At 40.8% G+C, this 26,029-nt stretch overlaps 1 protein-coding gene across 3 annotated transcripts in view; it reads left to right on the top strand.

The window, feature by feature from the left end:
- Positions 1-26,029, top strand: part of STK32B (serine/threonine kinase 32B) — a 175,128-nt gene that overhangs the window by 124,555 nt on the left and 24,544 nt on the right. For all 3 annotated transcript variants that reach the window (XM_063335852.1, XM_063335853.1, XM_063335854.1), the window contains exons 6-9: positions 3,527-3,616; positions 17,783-17,886; positions 22,236-22,352; positions 23,843-23,968. In XM_063335852.1, the coding sequence (XP_063191922.1) occupies positions 3,527-3,616; positions 17,783-17,886; positions 22,236-22,352; positions 23,843-23,968 (437 nt within the window). The remainder of the gene's footprint in view (positions 1-3,526; positions 3,617-17,782; positions 17,887-22,235; positions 22,353-23,842; positions 23,969-26,029) is intronic.

Genomic DNA, 26,029 nt, shown 5'->3' with positions numbered 1-26,029 from the left:
AAATGAAATAATAAGTCCAAGTAAAGATCATTTGCTGTTTACCTCAGATACTGAGATTTCAGGCCATTTGGAAAAGTGAGGCAGAAAAGCTGCAGAGCACTTCTGAAGCACAGGCATAAAGCTTCTCAAAGTCATACACTGTGCTCCAGGTGTTAACTTAGAAATTTTCCCTGTTAAAGCCTTAACTGGAAGCTGACTAGAGGAATGGAATTTTTGAAACAATTTCCACTGAGATACTGTCTGCTTGCAATGTACATGTTGATGTATGGGAAATCTGGGCAGTCTGGGATGATTTGAAAAACCCACTCTGCAGCGAGCCAGACGAATGCAGTCGTTTGCCTTTACTTCCCTTCTCTCCACCATCATCTTATCACCATATGAGGTCATGCAGCCGTGGGGATTAAGCACTGAGCTCTTTCCCTGTGATACTTGAATTTATTCAGGTACTACTGAACCTGTTGTGCACTGCTCTGCTTCACAGCTCTTAAAAGGTAAACCCAGGTGGCACTGACATACCGCTTACTTCGATATTGTACCAGATACCTGAGAAGGGAGCCAGGGTACAGACTTCGTTTTGACATTTAGTTGTTCACAGTAATATCCATAAAGGGAGATCAAGCACAAGGTGTGAAGATGGGAAAATGTCCCCTTGAATCAAAATTTTGGAAACGGTATGAAGTAGCTAGTATCCCAACATATTTACTGCAGCAACAGCAACCCTTCTTTTTCCTATATGCAACAGTTGCAGTAAAAAAATGTCATAGAGGCTGCTTAGAAAGGCTCCTATAGAAAATTGGGGTCTAACTATCCCTTGAAATATTCATACCAGGAATTAAAAACTTAAAAAAATAATTAAAAAATACAAGTCACTGGACTTAAAAGAGTTGAAACTGTTGAGTGGTGTGTGCAGGCAGGCAGAGCTCTGCCTCGACATCCCTCCAGCCCTCCTCCACAGGCACAGGGGGTTCATGTTCCACCACCCCCTGCTCTGATTCAGTCCCAGACGCAGCCTCTCTCCACGCCCCCATCTCCCACCAGGCACCATTCGCAGTCCCTGCGGCACCACAGCCACCCGCCGGCCTACGGGACACCTTGCTTTCCCTCCATAGCCAATTAGCAGCCCTCTAAGCAACAGGCAAAGGCTCCCTGCAGGCAGCCCATGGGCTGTGAGGTGTCCGTGCGACGGCGTAGAGCAAAGGTGGAGTTTTTCCAGCGGTACAGACACGGCTCTCCTGTGCCCTGCTACAGGCACAGGAGCTGAGCATCGCTGCCGTGTTGGCAGCGGGACGTGGAGGAGGTATGCTGAATCTACCTTTCCAATCCATCCCTTACCTTGCAGAAAGGCATTTTTAACAAAACCCGTCAACCAGTGCACACAACACTTCACGTGTGCTATTTTGGTTTTGTTAAATGAGAAGAAATCTAATAAAAGGCAGAGAAAACAATGCACGGCAGGAGAGGCAATTTTCATTGCAAATCAACTGTTTGGATCAGTCTGAATGGATATTATGCGATAGGTGTTTTGCAACAGGCTATCACACTGGCACTCTAATAGGGAGCGTCACTTACAATGCTGTCATTTAAATGACAGAACTTTATATTTATCTGTCAAAAAAAGAGGAAGTATTAGTCTACCGTGTTCCTTGCAGCTTTTCATTCTATGGCGCACACAGAATTGCTTGAAACTACTGCCATGAGGTGGCTGTATGTGGTTCAATTATCTTTTTCAAGAAGCCTTCTGCCGTGGTGTTCTGCTATTGCAGAAATAAACTGCAAACTTGCTGCTCACCAACCATTACCTCTGGCCACCGGGAAGGAGGAATGCCACCTTAAAATCTGATGTCAAGCTGGGCTGTGAACACTAATTCTTGTTATGGCAGCCTAACAATTCCCACCCCTTACAAAGGAATCGCTTTCATCTGCTCACAGATTTTGTCTGCCATGTGCAGATGTCTTCCTGGGCTGGGTGTCTTGGGAGGAAATAAAATGTCAATAAAATGTAAGCAGTTTTGGAGAAAAAGGCAGAAAGCATGCAAACCATTTCGCCGAAAACTGCTACTGTGTTGGAGAAATAGCTTTAAGCTTCTACATTTGGAGAAATAGCGTTAAGTTTAGCAGTGGGATGTGCCTTCTTCCTTTTCCCCTTCAAAACCAGCTCTGATCTGGCCAAATTAGGGGACTCTGAGAATTTCAGTTCACACATGCGTGGCTGCAGACTTCTTAGAGGTTGGCAGACAAATTTCCTGTGGACTTCAAGCAGGGTCTAGGTTAGACTGTTGGAGCAGCATAATCTTTTGTTGAGACTGCTGTTCCTCAGTCGGGCACTGCCGTTACATTCAACATCAGTCATTTGTTACACTCTTCATCTTTGGCAGCAAACATGATAACAACCACCCTCGCTTAATAACTGTATCATGCCTAAAGCCTGCTCCGTTCTGTGGCTTCAATGAGCTTGAGATCTTGATAAAAAAATAATAAATAAAAATCACAGGAACCTGTCACTCAGGAGTCCAGTCCAAGAGATGATGTATTAATCCTGGTGTGAGTGCAGGGCTTAGCTGGGGAAGGGAGTAGCTTTCCCTGTGCTCTGTCCTCCGCAATGGCACTGCCGGATGTAATCACAGAGAGCACAATATCTGCATCGCTCCGCAGTGTAAAACTAGTCCGTTAAGTGGAAGATGCAAAATCCAAGAGCAGCCTTATCAAATTAAAAGTCTGCAGGTACATTTTCAGGCTGGATTTAAATTCAGTTTACCTGCCTACGGCAAGCCAGGATTAACAGCTATTGCTTCGCTGTGCTGGAGCAATTTAAACTGTGCTCGTTGTAAACCACCCCAGGAAAAAAAGTAATGACAGCAGGTTTGGGCCATCCAGCCTGATTAGTTCAGTTTAAATCAGCTGTCCGCGGCCTGACTTGTGTCACTTATCTTTCATCCTGCAACCTGCTGTCAAATGAGTGATCATTTGGGACCTGCCACTGTTACGTACACGCTCCTCTGCTACCATGGACCTAATTTTATAGTTATCGTACAACAGAAATACCCTTTTTCTTCTCGGCTCCCTTTTTGCCCTGAGGAGACTCAGAAAGAGCCAGGCTGATGGAAACCTGAAGTGGATGCGGCAGCAGACAGGCGTCACGACTACCTGAGAGTGTGAGAAGTGGCTCTAGTTGGAGATCAGGAGAGGTAGATTTCACACACAACTTCACAAAATTCAGCACTGCTCCTGTTACTATCCAGTTCCTATCCCTAACATTCACAGCAGGAGGAGGTTCAAGGTTGACCAGCCTAAAAGGTTCTGCACTTTGAGCAGATAGCGGACACAACCATTCAGGAAAAGTATTCCATCATGTTACTGCCAATATGATTCTTCTAGTTATGACAAACACTTAATAGTGAGTTTCCATGAATTGGTACAAATCTTTCCAATTTAATTTCTTTCCATTATTAGTTAAATGTTAAACAAAGGAAGAAATATTTGTATGATGTGCTATTTTAACTTCTGTTTTTACTTTGTGTAATTGCAGGACATGTTCATATCACTGACTTTAACATAGCAACCATAGTGAAAGGCTCAGAAAAAGCTTCTTCTATGGCTGGCACAAAACCCTATATGGGTAAGTTTTCAAGACCGTTTTAAAAATGTAAGAAAAAACACACACTAATGTTGACAAATGGTATATTAAAAGGATTTTAAGTTGTAAAAGCATACAATAAATGCGATCAACTTCTTTTTTTGACAGTGTATATATGTTAGCAATGGAAAACATTGGAGATGAAGGGATTGGGCATGAGCTTGGTCTGTGCACTGCTTTTAGTCAGATTCTGTTCAGTTTTGTGAAGTAAACTCAGGAGAGTATCAAGTGGGTTACTTCCTGCAAATCCCCACAGCTGGAGACAAGAACGTATGGTTATATTTGCACCACTGTGGCTATGATCTAGCAGAGATCATGTAAAGTAGAGTTTAAAAGTATCTAGGCACATCTTTAATTGCTTTGCTATGCTGAGTTCCTCAAAAATGTGTCTGTTAGAGTCCTATGTAACTAACCCCTTAAGTGCTTGCCCTATGGCTTTTAGGGGCATTTTATATGTTTTAATCATGTAATTTAAATGCATAGATAGATTGAAGGCTGGGAGGGTAAAATTCAGTTCACCAGTCCTCACGTGTCTAAATGTTAAGCACCTTGGCTAAGCTAATAATTCAAACTTCCCCTGGAGCTGAAGGACAGAAGGCATCTCCTGAAGGTCATTTGTCCCACCAAAGTTAGCCTAGCTTCCACGATTTGTCCTATTTGTGGCTTCCTACACATCTGCTGTTTTAATGCTGCCTGTGTACATAATTGTCATTGCCTGTGGAGATGAATAGTTTAAACTTATTTAGGTTCTGGGAACCAGACTAAGAGATACGTATGTCTCCAAGAGAGGTTCTCTAGCAGGCATGTTCAGAGCACATCTAACCCTCATGTACCGGTAAAATACTGGTAAATTACCATATTCTGAAAACGTCATTCAGAGAACCAAAGGCCACTGTGTTACCACAATTCTGCATATTAGCATAAGAGCAAAGCATTTGCCCAAGAAATAGGAATTAACAGGTTTTTCACAGCACAAAGAGCACTGTACGAACCTGAGGATGAAGTGGGCAGGTGTCTGCAGGGTGCTCTGCACCGGCTGTGAGACTGTGTCAGAGCAGTCCCAGGCACCAGAGCAGTCATATTTTCAGATACGGTGTTGTTTTGGCATGAATCAACTACCGCTCTCCAAAATAATTCCCAGGGAGTTAGCAGGGGCTGGAGTCTATTTACGCTGAGCAGCTTGGGCATAGCTGTCCTGTTTCGGTGGTTAATAGGATACAGTAACATGTGTGCAGCCACACTGTGCCACCGGGGATCGTCACCAGTGCACCGACCTGACGCTGGTTAACTTACTCTTATAAATCTACTAAAAACAGACCAAGAAACATTTTATGTAGTCCTGACTCAAGCATTTAAGTTATGCAGAGGAATGAAGTTTTAGATGAAAATTTTCTTAGTGTTTGGTATCAGTTAGCTCTAGCGGAGTGTCTAATTCAGTGCCTCTACTTAGATGAGATGGCCAACACCACACAGACATGGGATATAGAGCACTAGGAGTCTGGGTACTGGACTTCCCCTCAGGGCTGGCACAGGTTCATTAGTAGTGAAAAGAGAGGGGAAGGATGCTGCAACCTCACTTACACCAACAGCTATAGTTTAAAAAGAACTTGCTTGAGCATTTTTGCCAATGTGGTGGGGTTTTTTTTATGAAAAAAACCAAACCAAACCAACAAAAACTGAAGGAAAAAGTATTTTTTCTCCAGAAGTAATTTGACGCCTCTCCCAGCACCCAGAGATAAATAGCTGTACAACTGACATGTGAACGCAATTACACTCGCAGAAGTGCCTTTACATACATGATGACTGAAATGTTAAAAGACTCCAGCATTTTTGATATGGTAGTTTTGCATTTCTTTGAAAAACATATTTCTCTGAGCTCACACATTCTGCTTAAATAGCTGCCTACAATCTTCCAACAGCCATTGTCATTAGGTGTGCAAATTTTTATTACACAGATTATTCAAAAATACCCTTGAAGAGTAGTCATTTTGCAGGAGCTCAAAAAAAATTCAGACTAGGCGTTTTCCATATTTAAATGTGATGATGACAGCAGACATAACAATAGAGTCTTTTCTGAGATTTAATTTGGTAGTAAATTAAATGACTGTTTTGATGGCCTTACATTTTTAATCTTGAAGTGGTTACACAGTTTTACATTAGAAAGCCTAATTATTATGAAAGCAGAAAAAAGCTGAGTACTTGCTTAGGGGTCAGTTAGCATTTTAGCATCTGTCTGTCATAGTCTGAATGTGTGTAATGAAGAGATCATCTGGCAGCTAATGACCAGAAACAGATTAGTTAAAACAGCGGTACAAAAATGTATGTGAGTATTCTTCAAAAATTTTGCTGAGAGTTAACAGGAAACTTAGTGTCCATCTGCACACATAGGTGGATCGCCACTTTCTTAGTTCATTGGTGGTCTCTGTTGCAGGCTTTTCTCACAAGAAAAAAACTGGCTTTTAATAACAGAAAGCTCAAAAATCTGTAGCAAGTGCCAGGTACTGTGATTTTGTATTTTAAGGATAAAATTATGAAAAATGGCCCTGTCCTTTTGGAATGTCTACCCTCCACCCGCACCCCAAGGAGGAGGAGTAACTTGTTCTTTGTGTAGTTGGCATTTGCCAGGAGATGGGACAAGGAAGGAATTGCTGAGATTCATCTTAGAAAACTTCTATTTATTCTTCATCTGTTCAATGCAGAGATGCTAAAGCCCAGTCCATCCTGCCTGAACTCTGCTTATGTCCCTTTCCATGGCATTCTCCATTTACTAGAAAATTCTGGAGTCCTTGTATTTAGTAGGAAAATACTAATCTTCAGCATAGATTATGTCCTTATAGCCTTATTGTTTTGTAATCACTTCTCAGCTTAACATCATGGCAAATCGTTCCTCTGCCCTAAGTCAGGAATGCCATAGACAGCTGAGCCTCTTTGCCTTCCCGGGGAGCTAAGCAAGCTCCTGGAGGGTTCCTGTGAGAGACCAAGCTGACCCAAGGAAGGAGATAAACACTAGACCTGGAGTCAGTGGAAGATGGGGACAAGATTTTACCTTTGCACACCAACAGACGGTTGTCTGGGTTCACCTCGGCTCGAGGAGCCATTCTGCCCCTGAACCCTCTTCCCCATGCATCAGGTCTCCCCCATATCCAACAATCTCACAATAAGAAGAAACAGTACAAGAAAACTGCTCTCTTTCCTTTTGTGAAGAGACTACAGCTCCATCCACCAGCTTACTTTCTCATCTCTTGGAAATGCAAAAAATACTGCAAAAGCCACAAGTGCAATCTTCTCTACTCAAAGTCATAAGAGTCATCCTTGCATTTATTTGGAGCTGTAAGAAGTGAGGAAAGCTTTTAAAGCTGTAAAAATCCTCTGTTTCAGGTGAAAAGTGATGGGTGAGGAGTCTCTGTGGTATAGCTCGGGTATCAAAGCTTTAGCAAACTTCAAATACTAAGAGTTTGACAGATATGGCCAGACGCTCATCGGTGCTGCTTTTTCCTCTAAGTGCATTGACTTCACTTCCTTTCCTCTTTTTGTTTACACCTTTAATTTTGTGAAGAATCATCGCTTTAATGAAATGCTACAAAGACTTTTCAATTACAGTGCTCAAACTAGGAAAGTTCTGTGTTCGCTCCCGATAGTTGAGTCCATATGACTTCTGGCTTTAAGGCTGTATCAAAGACTTTCCACGTGGCTTCGCCTGAGCTATTTGGACAATGAGAGAAATAGAAAAAAACACTTGGTGAGGTTGGCTCTGTGGTCCCTTGTAAGCTTTCATTACCAGGAATTTAAACTGCACACTAACCTCAGTGTAATAAGACAAAACCACCTTCAAGCAAAGCACTTGCTGAGCACCATAACCAAGGGATCCTAGTGGTTCCTGTAAGAACACGCTTTACACTGTGCTGGTTCCCATGATGATGAAGGTATGAGATGTGATGAAAGCTTTTTCCCTCCACCTCTTAGAGGTTTATAAAGGCTTGCTCCCATGTGGATCCTGTCATGTTTAATCAGATATGAGGGCACTCTCCAGCCTTTGCCTTAGTAGAAGTACTTATAGGATTTCTCACTTCTTCCTATGGCCAATTTAAGGAAATAAACAGAAAAATGTTATCTCTAAAGCCTGCATTCCTATTTGAAATCTGATTGAAACAGGCTGAGAAATTGCTAGGGAGCGATTTGCTCCCGTGCAGCCTGACTCCGTAAAACTGATATCCAGGAAAAAACCGCAATGAATTGATATTGTGTTGTAAGAATGCACTAGCTGTTCCGATTAAGATACCTGTCTTGTAATGCTAAGCATGGTGTGAGTCAGCTTCCGCAGCCTCTGCTTAATCCCACTTCACATTAGCCTTTTTGCCCCTAAGTCTTTCTCAGCCTGAAATCTTCCCTGCCTATTTCCCTACTTATTAAACGGTTACACAGAATGCAACGTATCTGAACCTGAATGGTTCTCCAGAAACCCTGGTAATTTCTCTATGTTCGTTCCCCCTTCCCAGCTGATTCATTCAGACAAGTGAAATACCTGCTACATGTAGGCAACAAAAACATGGACAAGAAGGAATGTGAAAGGAACGAGGCCAACAGCCTGGCAAGACAAGCTCCTTCCAGCTGCTTTTGCAGTTTTACTTCTCAAAGCCATTTACCTGAAACGCTGAAGTGAAATCAGCTTCTTAGTGTTCAGGGGTCTTCAGAGTTTCTGTCTTGTACTATTCAGATGGCTGCAGCTGTGAAATATAAGGTGTGCCTCAAGCTGGTTTAGGAAACTTGTGTGTCACCTGCGCCTGGTTTTATCATTACAAATTCACTGCTCAAACCTTCTGCAACATGTGTGATTGAGGGTGTTGTCAAAGGTCTTATTGCAGGAACAACCCTTTGAAAACTAAGTTTTCAGGCTGTCATCCTATGCTGGCAAGGAATGCCAAATGTCCCCTGAGACCTGAACGACTTTTGGCAGGTGTGCCTGCAGCCAACAGAGGAGCACAGGCACTTCCAGGGGAGCCCCCTCCGGCCTGCACTGGGACGTGGGCCAGGAAAGCCAGTGCAGGGCAGGACACAGTCCCTGGCCTCAGCCTGTGCCTGGGATACTCGGCTGTGGCTCGTTCTTCCTGCAGAAGGCTATTCATCAGGCTTCTCGCGTTTAAAGAAAGTGTGCATTTGCCTGGCTGGAAGCACCTGTGTAAGTGTTTGCCATTTTCAGCACCGTTCCATCTTTATGAGTGGGGAAAAAAAAAAAAGAAAAAGATGTTTCTTATATTGATCCCTCACGCAGGCTGCAAGAAATATGTTTGTGTCTCAGGGAAGGTGTTCTGTGCTGGGCACCCATTTGCGGTAACGGCCCTCTCCCCGGCACCAGGTTGGTCAGCTACAAAACAAAATGTTAAATGCTAAAACATATCTAGAAAACATTAGAGATACTGCCTTTTGTTTATTCCTCACTCTGGCATAATTTAGATGTATCTGAGCCCATGCTTTTTACTGACTGAAATGTTTCCTTTTTGAATGATCGATTTCCATACATCTGTATATTATTTGTGAGCATTGCAAAAACTTTCCGTTCACAGGTTATAAATTTTGGAGGGTTAGGGTTTGTTTAGGGTTTTTTTCTGTTTCTGGTAGTAGGAGGGTTAGGGAGGGTAGGTGGAGGCTTCATGGTTTTCTTCAGCAGAGGCTGAAGTTATCCGCTAATGCACCGTGACTTTACTCCAAATCAAACCAATGAAATACATTTTATGATATAAATATACCTGACAAAAACCCAAAGCCACTAAAATCAGCCGTAAATTACATGAAAAGTTTCAGCTACCCCCTTCCTATCCTACAGGCTTGTTATCTCAGATTTTCACAGCTGCTTTCATAGGTTGCCGTCACGGTGAAAAATGGCTGTACGCCTGAGATTACCAGGGGAGTGTGGATTTACAGAGGTCCACTGAACTTCTGAAATGTATGAGTCATCCATATTTATTAATTAGTACTGTGTGGGAGTGCTACTGGAGTCAGAGGAAAGCTAGTGGATGTCCCGATATCAACCTTACAGGTAAAGTAAGAATATCCTGTAGGGCTAAATTTTTTCTTCAGGCAGTCATATAATATAGCAGGGACAAATCTGGAGTTGGGTTTTCAAAGGTGTTCAACCTTGGTCTTCGTTGCATTCATACTAAACAGTGCTCTGAAATTAAATAGTGTTTTGGAGCTCGTTGCTTTTTGAGTGCAGTTAAGGCAGTGTTTAGCTTTTTAAAAATCCCACCCTTTTCCTCCCGAGGGTGTGAGCCTACTCTGTCTACAGAGTTTCACTGGGGATGTCGCTACCTGCCCTTTCGATCCTGGGGAAATACGACGATGCCACCATGAACTGGGAAGCTTCTGTTTCTTCTTGTTAGCGAGAACCGAGAGTGGACGCGTGAGGCTTCGAGGTGCCGAAATAAACGCTCGCTGTACTGAGGGGGTTTTCAGCTTGCGCTTGGAGCACTGCAGCAGAGGGGACGAAGCGCTGAGCTGCGAGCGGGTGCGTGGGTTTTGGCTCTGCTCTGACATTAACAAGTAGGCACACAAGCAGCTGAAAAACCTCGGGAGATCAGGAAAGAAGTTACTGTCTCCAGCTGCTTTTCACCTCTCTGTGCTCTCTCCAGCTGCTTTTCACCTCTCTGTGCTCTCCGACCTCCTGCCATCTTTTGAGATCTTCCAGCAAAACTGCTAATATAATAATTTCTTTGACTACTTCAGTCATGAAACCCCCACACAGTTCAAGTGCCAGTTTTGATTTGGGCTTTTTTTCTTTTTCTTTTTTTTTCTTTTAAACCTGCCTGAAAGGGCCTCATCCGATACGGAGCTCTGCAGGCAGACCTGAGGGGGGAGAGACCTCCAGCAGAGGTGGCAGGCAGGGCAACAAGCAGGGACTTCCAGCAGCCCAGTGGGGCATTTCTGCCCCCTGGATAACTCCCGTTCTTTGGTCAAACCACACAACCACCCCCGGTTTTCGCATGCGTAAACTGGTGCAAAGAGGTTTGCCAATGTGGTTAGGCGTATGTGGGGCAGGTGCACGTAATAGTCGTCCTGATGTGTCAGGTGCGCAGTCTGTCCTGCAAATCCCCAGTTACCCAGACCAGTTTGTTTCTGTACTGGGGCAGAAGAGCTGCTGCCCATGCACTGGGCCAATCTTCCAAATAACAAATGAATATTTTTGGACACAATTTTCAACAGGTTGTTAGAAAAACTGGCTCTGCAGCCACTGTGAGCTTTCGGATGGAGTAAGGAAGGTACTTCTGTATAATTTCATATTCAGTAGTAGGAGACCATGACATTCATTGCTGCTGGGCTTTCTTTCAATGGGGCCAGCAACCTGAGGCTGTTTCTCTGAGGTTGATCCAGATTTTCAACCAGAAAAGGCTTCTCTGCGCAAACACAAGGGCAAGAACTGGGTGCTGTTCAGTGGTTGAGTAACGCAGAGGGTTTTATGAGGACAGCACTCTGAGTAAGGGCAGGAGAGGTGGTATAGCCATATGGCAAACTAATAAGGCATTCTAAATGTGGTGTCTGTATTCAGGTAATGGTATCCAAAATACTTACTTTGATTGAATAATTGCATTAAATATGAGTATTAAAACTATTGAGGTGTATTATGTGAATAATAGTACAAATCAGTTACGCTGCTGTAGCAAGTCTAGACCTCACACTAGAAAATTGCCGGCCCAGCATGGTCAAGCTTTAAGCAGCCCTTTGCCTTATACAATGGAAGTTAGCAGTTGGCTAGTCTAAAGCTTTGAGTCAGAAAGCTGTCTGTTATAATTTAGACCCTTTTAGCACATGAGAAAGCAAACGCTAGGAGGTAAATTGATAGTTTACCAAGTCCACATTTATATTCAGGGAAAGTGAAGTTGCTTTCTTTCATTTTGTTCTTAAAACAGCTTCTCCTCTAAACAGAAGATCACTTGTCATCATTGTAGTTTCATTTCTGTTTTCTATTTAGACTGTGACCTAGAAGAATTACTGACCTCTGAATTTACTTTTCAGAGAAAAGTGAAAATTAGTATTTTCTCATCACAATGCTGAGAAGGCAGTTAATATTTCACTGAAGCGTCTCAGTCCAAGGTTCTTGGAATATTATTTAAAAAATCAAGTTCATTTTTCATTCAGCGCAATCTGTCATCCATTAAGCCTGATTCAGCAAGATGAAACTATGAATGCATTATATACATCAAGACATTCACAGCTTTCAGCAGCTTATCCTGTGCTAGTCAATGCTTATATTTTGAGCATTGTATATATGTGTATCTATCTATTTTTTCTTTTTTTGTTGTTGGTTTTTTTTTGTTTTTGCAAGATCAGGGACTAATATGAGGAAGAAGAATGATACCTGGCAGCCTGGTATCATGCTGAACCTCAGTTAATGACACTGGAATTATTTTCTTATCTATGAAATGTCAGGCACTACAGTAAACCCCGTGCCACTGAGGTGTGTTTTGCTACACGACTGGCAGAGTGTCTTGCTTTGCAGCCCCTGCCATACACTACAAACCTCTGATTCCCCTTACCGAGATGTAGGGTCTTTGCTGAGATGCCAATAGACTACAGAGAGCTCTAACTAGCCAACTGGATGACTAATGTCAGGGTTTTCATTCTTGAGAAATGTTTTGGGCATGCCCAACTGAACTTTATCATCGAAAAAAATTGAGGCCAAACCACTATGGCTTTATTTTTTATTTTATTTTCAGTTTGTCATATTAATAACATAGGCACAGGGCATTTTGTAGGAATTAAGGACTAGCTCTCATTGGCAACATTTAGCTATGCATGGACAATCAGCTCCTCGCAGCTAATCGATCTTGCACGACTCACTTGCAAGTTATTGCTTAAATATACTGACTTGTTAATATGTAGTAAAGGCCACTCGAAGAAGGATCTAATGCACTCACCTCACTGCACTTTCCCTCTCACCAATTTTGCAACGTTTCAAAGCAGCCTATGGAAGTTGGTGGTGCTTCAAAGTAAGTAATAGCCCTGTAAGCTTCTTAATCAACACTTGGCAGTCTCCTGGGTAGTGGTAGGCAAGTACACCAGGCGCTCTTTGATTAGCTTCTTGCTAAGGAAGTGAAACTTAAATCACTTCATCAGAAAAGAAATGCCACATTGTGTTATTTAGGATTCATATCAGAGTCACTCCAAGCTCTTCATTTTATGATTTAGTCTGGTGAATTATCTTTATGATTAAACTAGTATGCTCCATCAAAAATAATAACAGCTATTTTTTGTGCCAACCATTCCAAGTGATAGACCTCAAATTGATTATTTTATCATGGGCAGGCTTTTCAAATTCACCATTGGGCACCAAATTAAAATAGCCTGCATTTCAGAGACCTGGAGCACTTATGGTTTAAGTATGGAGTTCAGTGATACCTATGAATGGTAGGCAGATTTTTGGAAATCCTACTTGAAAGTATTTTATCCTAAGTACAAAATGCTCTTTTACAGTAGGAACAAATAGTAAAAATTGGGTTCAGTAATGTCTGCACTTACATTAATATCCTCTTTTATTTCAAACTCATTAATCAAATTGTTAGATATTGATAATCTTTCACAAATAGGGTACAATATTCCCAACCAGTTAAGTAAAATTTCAGTTTTGTACCTTTTTTTTTTTACAAGTCGTTAGGGAAATATGCATACAATAGCAGATGAATACTCTACATCATTTACAGTGTAGATCATCTGACTGCTGTGACAATTGCAGTGGGTAGTCATATATATGAATTGATTTGTCAGAAATTAGTCTCTATTTCACAAAATTACTTGGAGTATGGCTAAACCCATAAAACAGGAGTATGGACATCGGAGGAAGCCACTTCTTCTGAGATGGATGCTGACACACTACATTTGTTTTCGTGTTCAATTTTTGACTAGTTGATCTCCAGTATGGTTTTATTTTAAAGCAAAATAACCATTTATTTACTTCCTTGGAATGTTCCTCTTGGTACAGAGACAGTCTACAATGATACGGTATTACTAGAAAGATACAGTGCAAAAGCATCGAAAGGCAGAGCTCTGAAGAGGATTTATTTTAATTCATTAGTTGGAAAAAAAACATTAACTGGAAATATGTATTAGAGAGCTGAGGAATGTACTGAAGCACACTTAATGCAGAGCAAAGGTGGGTTTGTTTTATGCCATTTTTCAAGAAAGCAAAGCAGATAAACAGTGAAAACATGAAAATATATTATTAGGAGAAAAATATAGATGTAGAAAAGAAAAAAACAATCGAAAGATTTTTAGCCTGGTGAGTTGCTGAAGTAAAATACATGTATTTACTTATTACCATACAAGACACAGAAACATTCCGGATTTCATCACTTGCCCTGTTAAAATTAGCACAGATGTCTCAGCTCGGAATGGAATTAGTTCTGAAATGCTCTGACATGGTAGTCACAGTAGCCTTGCATGAAAGGTGGCGGATTGCACTTCTGTCACACATGAAGAGCAATCTCCCAGACCAAAAGACCGCGTTGCTTCTGAGATCCAGAGTTTCAAAAGTCCACAGTACTTTACGTGGCAGGTTTTCCAGGTGTTGTGAGTGTCATGGTTTAGACGAAGAGCCCATGCAGTTCATGATGACTGCCAAGAGGATGTTGTGGAAGAGGGTCTAAAGGTCCCATTGAGGCTTCTGGCCTTAGACCCTTCATCACCCTGCTCAGATGGGCTGGGACAAGGGGGTTGCTTGAGCTTCATTCACATCACAGGACCATAGGATGATTCACGTTGGCAGAGGCCTCAGTCCTCTCTAGTCCAATCTCCTGCTCAAAGCAGGGTGAGAAGTGAGGCCAGACCAGGTTACAGCTGTTGAAGGCAACTCCAGTAAAGCAGTTCTCCATTATGTCAAAGATGTTTTTTCACAGGGAGCTGTGAAGACCTGTAAGATCTACCGATTGCATCACTTCACTTGTCTTTTAATTCACTCTTGCTGCTGCTAGACTTGCCATTACTTGATTTAGCTTCACTGTTTAAAAATTGTGCTTCCACCATGCAAACTTCCATTGCCTTCTCTCTGACTGTATGTGATAGTAACTGGAGCCCTCAGTCAAAAGAATCTGCAGGATCAGACCCAGTATTAAAACCACGTATTTTCTTGAAAGCCTTTGTTCTGTAGAGCTTGCTTGAGGAAAAAGATCTGAAAATTCCATTCTTCCGTGCACTCTCCAACTTTTATTCACATGAATGAACTTTTGCTGGCAGAATCCTTGCATTTAGGTAGATGCACAGGGTAAAAAATGTAAGTATTCTTCTCATCTTAAATCTGTTATAATAAAAGAGGATGCGTGCAAAAAGGGTGCACGTGGCAGAGCTGTTGCCCTTGTTCTGAGCTGGCAAGCTTGAATCTTATCATCCTTTGGAAGAGTCTACCCACAGCAGGCTGCAGGATGGCTGTCCAAGCTGAGACTGAGATCAAATTCAAATGTTAAAAGATTACAGATAGTCTATTAAAATAACAACCCTAAAGGAAATCAATGTAGAATTTTAACTTTCCTTTCAGATTTTTTATTTGCTTTTATCCTTGCCAGTTTTATCCTTGCACTCAGAATTGGTACTCCTGACAGTTATTTCTTCCAGCAAAACCTAATGTTATGTTCTGTGTTTCACAGCTCTAGTTCTTCAGACCTTGGCTAACCGCCTCACTTGGAGGATCTGCTGTCTTTCTGTAAAATCACGCTATGTTTCTGAATGAGCAGGCAGACTCCAGAAGTCTGCCATACAGGCTGGAGGCCTTCGTTTGCATCTAATGTCTCAGCTCAAAAAGGCTTTTAGACACATTAATCACAATCTTAGTGTGAGTTTGGTATTTAACAGCCTTGCTAAATTGGGGAGAGGTCTTTTGGCTTCAGTAGGGTTGAGATATCACCCCGAGAAACAACCTGTATGTAGGATACTGTAAATCATTTTGGACCTTCTGCCAGTCCCCCCTCATCTTGCGAAGCTGGTGCTTACAACCGCTTCACTGGAGCTGACTGACTGCAGAGAGGCAGTCCAGCTGGACTGCAAATCATACCGCTACAGCAGGGTAAAAGGGGCTTTCTGCTTTAAAAATCAGGAGCCGAACTGCCCATTTTCTGATCCAAGGATGCCATCATCAGCTTAAGGTGAGAAAAGGGAGTTTGAAAACACCAGGTCCGGCAGGCAAAAGAAAGGATTTTCTGTTGATCTGCGTAATGTGGGATAAGTTGACCTTGAAGCTTTGAGAACAAGCAAATAAAATAAAAATGGATAAACTCAGTCACTGAATTAGCAAAACAGTTGCACCGTTCTGGCAATATTGCAGGTTACATCAATAAAGTACTTTCACCTCTACCTCGCAGAAATAAGATAGTAATCCATTGCATTATTACAATTTTAAAGCTATAAAGAAAGAGTGAAACCAATGTTATACCTACATAGCTCGGTAAAAAAGTCCACAAAGGCCATTTTCTGTAATGAGATATTATACATCATCCAGGCACGGTGGGCAAAAAACGTAATGAATGTGGCTAAATAAAGCCAACCTTCTTTACAAGGTGCCTATGGTGATATTGAAAATATGACTTTGGTGCCTGTTGTGCAATTTAGATGCACTGATCCGCTAAAGTAACACAAAAAATCCTGCCTACCCTCTTAGCATCTATCAATGTGATAAACCACACACACAGATCCCCAGGAGCATGCAGACAAGATCTGAAGTACATCTGAAGATGTAGCACGCCAAGTGAAGCTATATTATCTGGAGGTGAGACAGAGCTAACTCAATGTGATGACCTTTATGGCATCATTGATTCGTGCCATACTGGATCACAGCACAAGCTTGCCTGTGCCAGATATCCTTTGGTCGGCTATTCTCCAAACACATGTTTTCTGGCAAAAATGTTTATTTAGGTGCCTGCAGTTCTCCTACCAAATCTATTTAGAGATGGTCCTCTTGGGCAGAGACTATAGGACCACTTTCATTCATTCATTGCTTTTTATTCTACAGATTAGGGTTTTGCCACATCTAATTCACAGATGCCCAAAACATCTATTAGGTTTGGCTCTTCAAGACTTTCTGAACTCAGGTCTGGAGTTGTAAATTGTTAGGTTGCTATCCATTATGATGCAAGGACTGCAAAAAGTCCTCTGAAAGGAACGCCTTCCTTTAATTAAAGGTGCTTCTCTAAATGCCATACATAGTCAAATCCCCAACTGCTGTTCAGAAGTAAGTGTGACCAGATTACATTATTCATTGCAGTATGCCCATTAGAAAGTGATGTGATGGTAATCAGGTGGTAATGTGGCACATTAGACTCATAGACAAGAGGCTCACATGGTAATTGCAATCTAGCATGATGTTACGGTTGGTGATAGCCTTGTTTAGAAAATCCCCAGGGAAAGTGTTGTTTTCACAAAGTGTACTGAGATTCTGCTGTGAAATAATTAGAAAAGCATGACTGACTTTTCATTTCATTTCATATCCTCTCTTATTTAATATAGTTTTCTGAAGAAACTACAGTGGCATTACCTAATATGTCTTTCTTGCTGAAATTAGCCAACTGGATCCTTGTTTTGAAAATATCTTTTTTTTTCCCCCCTCGGGAAAGTTATTTTTATGGAATTCATTACTTTATTGACAGTGTGTTTCTTTCCAGTCATGACAGAGTTTCTCATAGCATACAATCAGTGTCAGGTTTTGAATTCAATTACCATATTCTATGCTGAATACCTTTAAAACCTCTCTGATTTATTCTGTCCAAATGTAGAATAAGGTTGAGATTTACTGTGTTCAGCACCTCCATCAATCACAAGAATAACCTCACTAGCAAATATTTGTCCCATAAGGTGTTTGCATTACCCTAAATATTCCAAGTCACACTTCAGGACTTCCCCACCCATTACTTATTTTTAGTCACATAACTTAAAACTTAAATGGACCGGGTGGGAATTAACATGTAAAATTATTGGCTTTTGAAAAAACCTGACCAGTGAAAGTCATTCGTTGCCAGCAAATCAAGGCACTGAAACTGCATCCTGAAAATGCTGCGTTTACAAATATATTTAATTCCAGTTAATCGTGTCCTTAGTCATTTTTCAAATGCCAATGTTAACGATCCATAGTCTAACCTTAATGTAATGCTTTTTGTTTGATTTGATTTATCGCTTTAGCTCCGGAAGTGTTCCAGGCCTTTATGGATGGAGGTCCAGGATACTCGTACCCAGTAGACTGGTGGTCACTAGGAATTACAGCATATGAATTACTGAGGGGCTGGGTAAGAATGATGGGTTTTGTTGTTATTTGACACACTGATTGACAGAAGTCCCAAAGTTTGCAGTGCCCCTGAGTGCACCCTTCCCGATAAAATTTGAGTGGACAGGCTGCGGTTCAGGTCAGGAGTGCCGTCCTGAGTCCTGCCCATCTGGAAATGTTCTTGGGAAGGTTTCACCCCACTCTCAATTATGTCAGTCATCAAAGCTTGCCTAAGCTTGGCTAAGGAAAGGCCTAATGTTTTAATGGCTTTTCCACAATGCTGAATTGGAAACAATGGTATTTTTTTCCAAATACAAGTTGAGTTATTTCAGGCTTTATTATATCTTTGATTTTCTTGGCTAATACCTTAAAAGAGCTAATGTAATAGCCTAAGATGCTTGGCCCAGCTACAGAAAATGCTTATCTGCCAGTACACTTGTTACTTATCTAATCAATTACGTGAATAAGCTTAACGAAAATCTTCCTGAGCACGGTCAAATATCACAGAACATAATGGAAAATTCTTTTCCATTTTGTTTCGAAGGATTGAAGTTGGTTGCTTAAATATTTACTATTCCCTATGGAAAACAGTAATTTAGGTACTATTTCAGGATAATGACGTAGGTAAAGTAGCTGGGTTCTTAAAATAATTTTAATTCCCATTTATTTTATTGCATTGCGGTATGCTGTTTTTAAGGAAGGAATATTTGTTATCATATGACACTAAAACAGTACCTCTACCCTGTCCTGCTAGGCACTCTGTAATGTGAGACAATCCATCCCACAAAAATGTCACAGTTTCTGTAGGACAGACAAAGGAAACTAGAAATAAAGAACAATTATTATTCCCATTTTTAGATGGAAAACTACATTTCAGAGTGTCTGCGCATTGCTACTTCAACCCAGAAGCTAAACTTTGCGAAGGTACAAAACTTGGCCAATCTATTTTGTATTTCCATAGAAATGGCAGAAGTCATGCTCCTGACACAAAGATCTCCCCCGTGCCAAATCTCAGTCCCTCCTCTCAAAGCACAGGAGTATTAAAAAAATTTAAAAAACACCAAAAAATGTATTCACAGTTTTTCTCTAACATCACTCTCAAAAATTACTGAGGTTTTAAGCTGACGTTCTTCCCAGGATGGAAAATTTTAACCTGAAGAGTTAAGGTCTGAGGGTGATAACATGATACATTTTCAATGCTAGCCACAGATGGTAGTACTAGCTGAGCATATAATAAATTAAAAGAACATCCCGCTGGTTTTATATCAACCCTTCTACCAATAAGCATCCCGAAGAAAGCAGCATAATGAATGATTGTGTAAGGAAAGCTGAACTCCCAAGACTATTCACAAAAGATACCTAGTCACTTCAATACATGAAAAATTATATAGAATGGTATCCATTTGCCAAGATCTGTACAGTCTTTTCTGAATAAGTCTATCTGGCTACAGACAAAGCAAAGCTGAGACTGAATCTTTTTTTTTTTTTTTAAATAAAACATTGCCATCTGTCCGTGCTTCAGTCAAGCAAGCCAGCTGCTTGGTTTCTCCTGAAGAGCAGCTCTTGCCCATCAGCAAGCCAGAGGGTGGCTTGAAAGCCTACCCCTTTGTACTGACTGCAAAAAGGTGTATTTTTTCCCTACATTGTATTTCTAATTTTTTCTAGTCTAGACAAGGCCTAAACTGACAGGAGTGATGACAAGAGAAGTAGTGGTGGGTTGAGGAAATGTGCTTAACCCAAGGCATGTTGCTGTCTGCGACCACTGCAAGCTCTGAAGCTCCATCTGCTGCAGCAACCCCACGCAGATGGCTGCAAAGAGGCAGCTTGCACGTACAAGGCCGCAAGCTAAACCTGCGGGGGGGCATCCCCCTCCCGCTCCATGCTCCCACAACATTTTGTTCAGCAGCGAGAAGAGGGCCCCACTGCCACAGAGCAAAGGGGTGGGCACTGGGCACAGCCCTGGGGAAAGAGGAAGATGTTGTGCTGGGCAGAGCCACCTGGAGATGTGGCTTTCTCCAGTTGGAGCATGGTGCATGCTAGTGCATGGGGAAGGAGGCAAGGAGGGAAGGATGGAAGAAGCATTAAAAAGGAGGGGTTATTTCGATCTGTCTGGGGTATTTTTTGTGTTATCCCCAGTAGGGCTGGCATTTCTCAATATGTTGCAGGCATGTTTCTCTCCTTAGCCAGTTGCCAACAAAAGACCTAACAACCAAAACCCCAAGTTTATAAAGCTTTGCGTCAAATGTTGGTCTTTTCCCCACGTTCAGGAAACTAAACTGCATGATGCAAACCATGACACAAGTTAGTCTGTTCCTAAGCCATAAGCAACTGCTAAAATATTATACTTACTCTATATACCACACCCTCAACAGAAACCAAGTGAAGGAAAGAGTGGGATTCTTGGACTCTGGCTTTCACTGCGATGTGAATGGTTTGCAATGAACGTTGGTTAAACATCATGAAAAAAAACAAAACTTTTTTTTTTCTTTTTCTTAAAATAAAACAGATGGGGTCTGACCCTCAAGTGGGCTGAATAGCTGAAAAATATGGGAGATATAGGTGTGAAGGACCTCAAAAGACCAAGCTCATAATGGCCGCTTCTTTGAGTATTTATAGTTCTAATTAACTAAGAACAATATTAAAAATCTCTGCAAATCTCAAAAAATCAAGTAAGATTGCAGAATGCTAATAATCTTTAAAATAAGGTAAGTTTTTTAGGGATTTTTCCAGCAAGGAAAAAGGCATGTGCAGAAACATCCTTAACAGAAAAACTTTTTTATTTTTATTCTCACTTTTTCCTTCTTTCAAAGATACTTTATTCCTTAAAGTTGCTATTTTTAGAGCTAAGCCACCATTTCCAACAATTGGTGTAAATTCTGGCTCAATGATCATATTTGTCACATCGTTATATCAAGTCTAAAATCAGCAGTAGGTGACTTCTTGACAACAGAGAGATTGTTAACCTTTCATTTTTAATAGCTGTTTTATGGCAGCATTACCACAGGTAGGGAAAAGCATATGACACGTTATTTCAAATGACTGTCTTGAACCTGATTCTAGAAAATTATGTATTCAGAGCACACGTTTAGGTCCTGTTGAATTCATATGGACATGATATAGCTAAATGACAACAGACTAACTGAATGTGAATCAAAGCAAAAAGATTTAAGCAACCCTTGGATTTATTTTTAGAATGTCCCTGTGCCTTGGAATGGATTTAGTTTCAAACACATCTTCTAAGTTAAACATGTGCACGAATGTTCTCAAAATAAGAATATTTTCTGGGCCTTTATGAAGAGGGGCTCTAATTCACTATCAGATTAGATAACTAACACCTTGAAATATTCTTAAATCACAGTCTTGTACAGGTACATATTAGCAAAGATCAAGGGATGATTCAGTTCTTTGTGAAGGTAATGACTGCCCTTTGCTGTTGAGGATATTGTATTAGAAGGTAATTCTACGTTGTGTATGAATTATGATGCATCAATCTCCATATTGCTGCTATGATGGCATTTGGCTGCAAATACCATATCACATACCACATATTTGTCACCTGCTGGGTACAACTTAATTCACGAGCAATCCACACTCTATCCTTGTTTGAAAAAATACGAGTATCGTTCTAACAATTTGCTTCACAAATACAAGGCTTTAAAAATATGTGCACGATAATTAATAAGAATATAAATTTATATGTAGTACTTTCATTTCCAAATGCTACATTTAATTAAAGATAAATCACAGTGATCTTCATGAACAAAGCACTGCGAAGCCTGGGACTTCTCTTGACCTATAGAAGAATTTAGGCACTGCAAACACAGGACAGTAAATTCGTGTAATCCCTAGGTTCATGTAATGACATAATTTTAGATTTCCAAAAGGGGAAAGGAGAAAGACTGGGCTTTGGAGTCTACTTTTTTATTGTCGTTCTTACAGAGATTTTAATTTCTCTATCTACTGCTCAGTAAAACCAGGATGACAGCTCCCTTCAGCCACCAGTTTTCCATTTTGTCAGTTTAGATCACAAGAACATTCTAGTACTACAAGTAAAAAATAGTAAATAATCCACATCTCACATAGAATGCCCCAGGAAGAAACTTATTCAGCCATCTCATTTGAACTGATGCTTCTTTTCATGAGAGAAAAATTTGCAGAGGAAATGCATCTATGAGTAATTGCATTCATTACGACCAAAGAAAAGCATGCACGCAAAGAAGGATTAGACTCAAAATTGCTTGAAATTGTTATAAGATATTTTGGTGGTTTTGATATTTCCAGCATAAACAATAATGAGCTCAGGGAAACGTGAAATGTCTGCGCTCTTTTATCCATTCTTGCTGACTTGATATTGATTTAACTTTATCCCAGAGGCCCTATGAAATTCATTCAGCCACCCCCATTGATGAGATACTCAACATGTTCAAGATAGAAAGAGTTCACTACTCATCTGCATGGTGCAAGGGCATGATAACGCTACTGAAAAAGGTAAGAAAGCACAAACACTTTCTGTCCTCTCTTCTCTTCCAGAAGGGCCTCCAGCAATGCAAGGACACACATTAGGTAGTCACAATTTCAAGGATAAGAAAGCAGTGCTTTTCCCTAGACTTTTCTGAATGTGAGTGGTGGTGTATTTTCTCTTGAAATGCTGGATTATTCTCAGGGTTAGACTCCAGCTTTTCATGGCATGAAAGAAATAGAAATCTGTCGGAGGATGTCGGAGTGGGAGACGGACCCGGAGTAACGATGGAGTCTCAATATGAGTATGATCGTTCTCCCTTTATTCAAGTTTTCACAGAGTATATATAGACAGGCAATAAGAGCACGCGCTAGCGGCAGCTATATGATTGGCTTACAGTCTCTGTTCACGCGCTGTCCATGCAGTTCATTCACAGATCAGATTGGTTACAAGAATTCACATAGTAAATTACTTAGTCATTAGCACAACATGTTTTCTACCTTCTCAGTTCCCGTTTTTCCCATGTCCTAATTCCATCTTCTACCACCTGTTTTGCCCTTAATCTAATCTCTCATAGTAGGGAGGCTGGCTCACGTGACCATTTTCTCTCAGACACATTCCTACAGAAATCTAATATTTTTCTTTCTTTTAAAACTGACTCACTAGTGATAGCAAAACTTTGGGGATCAGTGATTCCCACTCTGTGCCCTGGACCCATTCCCTGCAGCCCTAGTAGTGCATGTGGGAGAGGGGAGGAAGCACCACCCTGCCCTCTGAATTTCTGCCACAGTTTCCAGCCAAGGAGTTTAGAAATGAAAAGGGCTGTATCTCTCCCCATCCCATGTTGCCATAGTTGCAACAACAAAAGTTGAGCCACTTTGCTGTAAATGTCACTAAGCTACAAGAGAGGGTGCTTTCTGAATGCATCACGACCCAGGAACTCACTTTCTTCCTCAAATCCCAGCTCTTTGTTTGGTTTAATTTTCTGGCCATGCTGCAAGGATCGTCTGTCTCTTTTAGGTGTTTCAGGCCGTCGGTACTGATATTTGAGCAGGAAATGTTTGTGAATGTGTGAATAGAGCAACAGAAGATCAATTTTCTTTGCAGCAATGAGCAATCTATTTTTGATAGATGGAGCAATGAGGTGGTTAATTTTAATTGCTGCCAGGATGCTCGGTGTAACTATATCTTCCAATAAATTAAAGATGAAATACAAATTGTTAGGTGGCACTGAACTGTGATGTTTCATGTCACTTGGACTCTTGTGTATTTGTAAACAGACTTTTTTTACTAATACGTTTATACACTTCATGCCTGCAACAGCCATCTGGTGGCAATTAAATTATATTCATATCCTAGGAGTTATCACTTTTATTTTTTTTTCAGATTGGGACTTTTAGGAACTGTTAGAAGATTCCCTAGCCATTTTCTTACTCAAAATGATACAATTAATGCGTATAATACATTTACTCTTATATGGCATCCAGCTAGTTAGAAAATGCCTTGTGCTTGATCGCAGCTCCTCACTAAGGACCCAGAATGCCGTCTTTCAAGCCTTGCAGACATCCAAAGCTCTCCATACCTAGCTGATGTCAACTGGGATGCTGTTCTGGAGAAAGCTGTGACCCCAGGCTTTGTTCCTAATGTAAGTCGATATTCCAGGTGAACTGTGTTTGCAAATTCCGACTCTAATTATCACTACTGTTTTACTTGTTTATGCTTGTGTTTATTGCTCTTCAGTGATCTGCTTCTCACACAAGCTTTGCTTTGGATTCTGTTTTCATTGACTCAGTCACAGCTAAGGGAAAATTTGGCCCATTTCATTAGATCACAACAAAATCTAATTAACCTTGGTTCACTTTTTGTTCCCTTTCAAACAAAAACATTTTCCAGACTTTGCATTTCCACTGATAGAGCAAATGATTGTCAGAGTTAACTTTGAGCCAAAGAATACGAAGAAGACTGTTGCTGCTCTGAAAGTTAGGCATTTGAATAACATTTGCAAGACTTTTTAACATCCCAGTGTGCTGTTCATTTTTCACTTAAATAATACTTTTTCAAAAGACTGACCTATTTCCTTTGTGGCAGTTTCCCACACTAAAACATTCGGATTCTGTGAGGGAATCTGTTAGTTTCTTTTTTTCTGTGGTTCCATTTTTTGCATATTTTCAACATATTTCCATTTTCATCATTTGTAAGTTAAATGGCTTTGAGGGCCATGAATAAAAAGCAATGACTGTGGCATTAACATGCTTCTCCACTTTGTTGCTTGTCCACTTTGTGGACTTGGCAGTGTTAGTTTTACAGTTGGACTCAGTGGTCTTAAAGGTCCTTTCCAGCCTAAATGGTTCTATGTTCAGTCATATTGCACCATAATTCTTCTCCAAACAACAATTTTTTAGCATACTAGGGATTGTTTTTATATATTTCTATGCAACCGTGAATAAAGATGAGGAAGGGGGAGTAGCTAGACCCTATCCTCACCCAGAAGCACATTAGGGTCCTTGCTAAATCTGATGGGGACAGGATCCAGCCCTCCAAAAGCTGAGGGTGAGACGTCGTTGCCTAATGGGGCAAAGTCAGCCAGGTGGAGTGCCAAGACAGTGCTGGCAGTTTGCTGTGCTTCTTGGCACCTGAGCAGAGCCGTTCCTGGAAGCAACATCCCGCAGGAGAAGAAAGCCGTGGGTGGGCAAGAAGGGCCTTCCTCAGAGAGCTTGGGGAAAGACCAGGTCACTACCCTAACCAAAGCACGGCAGAACAAAGCTCCTCCCTGTCCTGCCGGATCATGAACTCCATTCTCCATGGTGGCTTGGTTCTACAAGATGATTTGAGGTCAACATACACTGTCATCTGGGGAGAGTTTTATAACTTTTTGACAGCTTGTAGTTACTGTCAGGATCTTGTCTGCCTTCTGCAGGCAAGAGAGAGCATGGGAAGCCTGTGATAGGAAGGACCCATCATTTAATTTCTCCTTGTGTAGTTTGATTCCATCAAAATCATTCTTACTTAACTAGTACATTTCTTTCTTTATGGTTTAGCTGTTTTCATTATATTCAGCTTGTAGTCATAAATTGTTAGTAGCTTTTTTTGTATTGTTAAATATTTGATAAAGGAAGCAAGAAATTATTTAAATATAATTTGCTTTCATTTTTAAAGCTTCAGAATTTAAATTATCTATTTTTAAAGTGCTCAAATCTTAAAACTGTACATGCTCAGGGAAGGAACTGATATTGATCAAACGTAAAGAAATTTATAAGTAAATATAAATAAGATACAACCCTCTATTAATAAAAACCAAATAAATTTTACTAAAGCTGACTGTATAGTATGCAGGAAAAGGCATCAGAGAGCTTAATACCATACTTTGATCATACAGACTTTGCTAGGAATTAAAATGATAGAGTGGTGTCTAAATCAAAAGTTTTATTGTAGGACACCACAAGTTATACAAGTGTTTCTGATGTGGTTTTACTGCTTAGCGTCTTTGATTACTAAATAGTATCTGCCATTTATATATAACTTGTCTTAGTACTTCCACCTTGATGGTGACAATGATGTGACTGAAGTCCCAGAGGAAAATAGGCTGCTTTTAAGATCTTCCACCACACAATTCAAATTGTCTGCAATTTTTTTTTTTTTTAATGCTTTGAGAGAATGAGAAGAAAGGAACTCATGTTATTCTGATTACAGGAGTAGTACAACACTG

This window comes from Chroicocephalus ridibundus, chromosome 5 (genome assembly GCF_963924245.1).
Source record: "Chroicocephalus ridibundus chromosome 5, bChrRid1.1, whole genome shotgun sequence".
NCBI classification, from domain to species: domain Eukaryota; kingdom Metazoa; phylum Chordata; class Aves; order Charadriiformes; family Laridae; genus Chroicocephalus; species Chroicocephalus ridibundus.
This window is presented reverse-complemented; position numbering and strand designations above follow the sequence as displayed.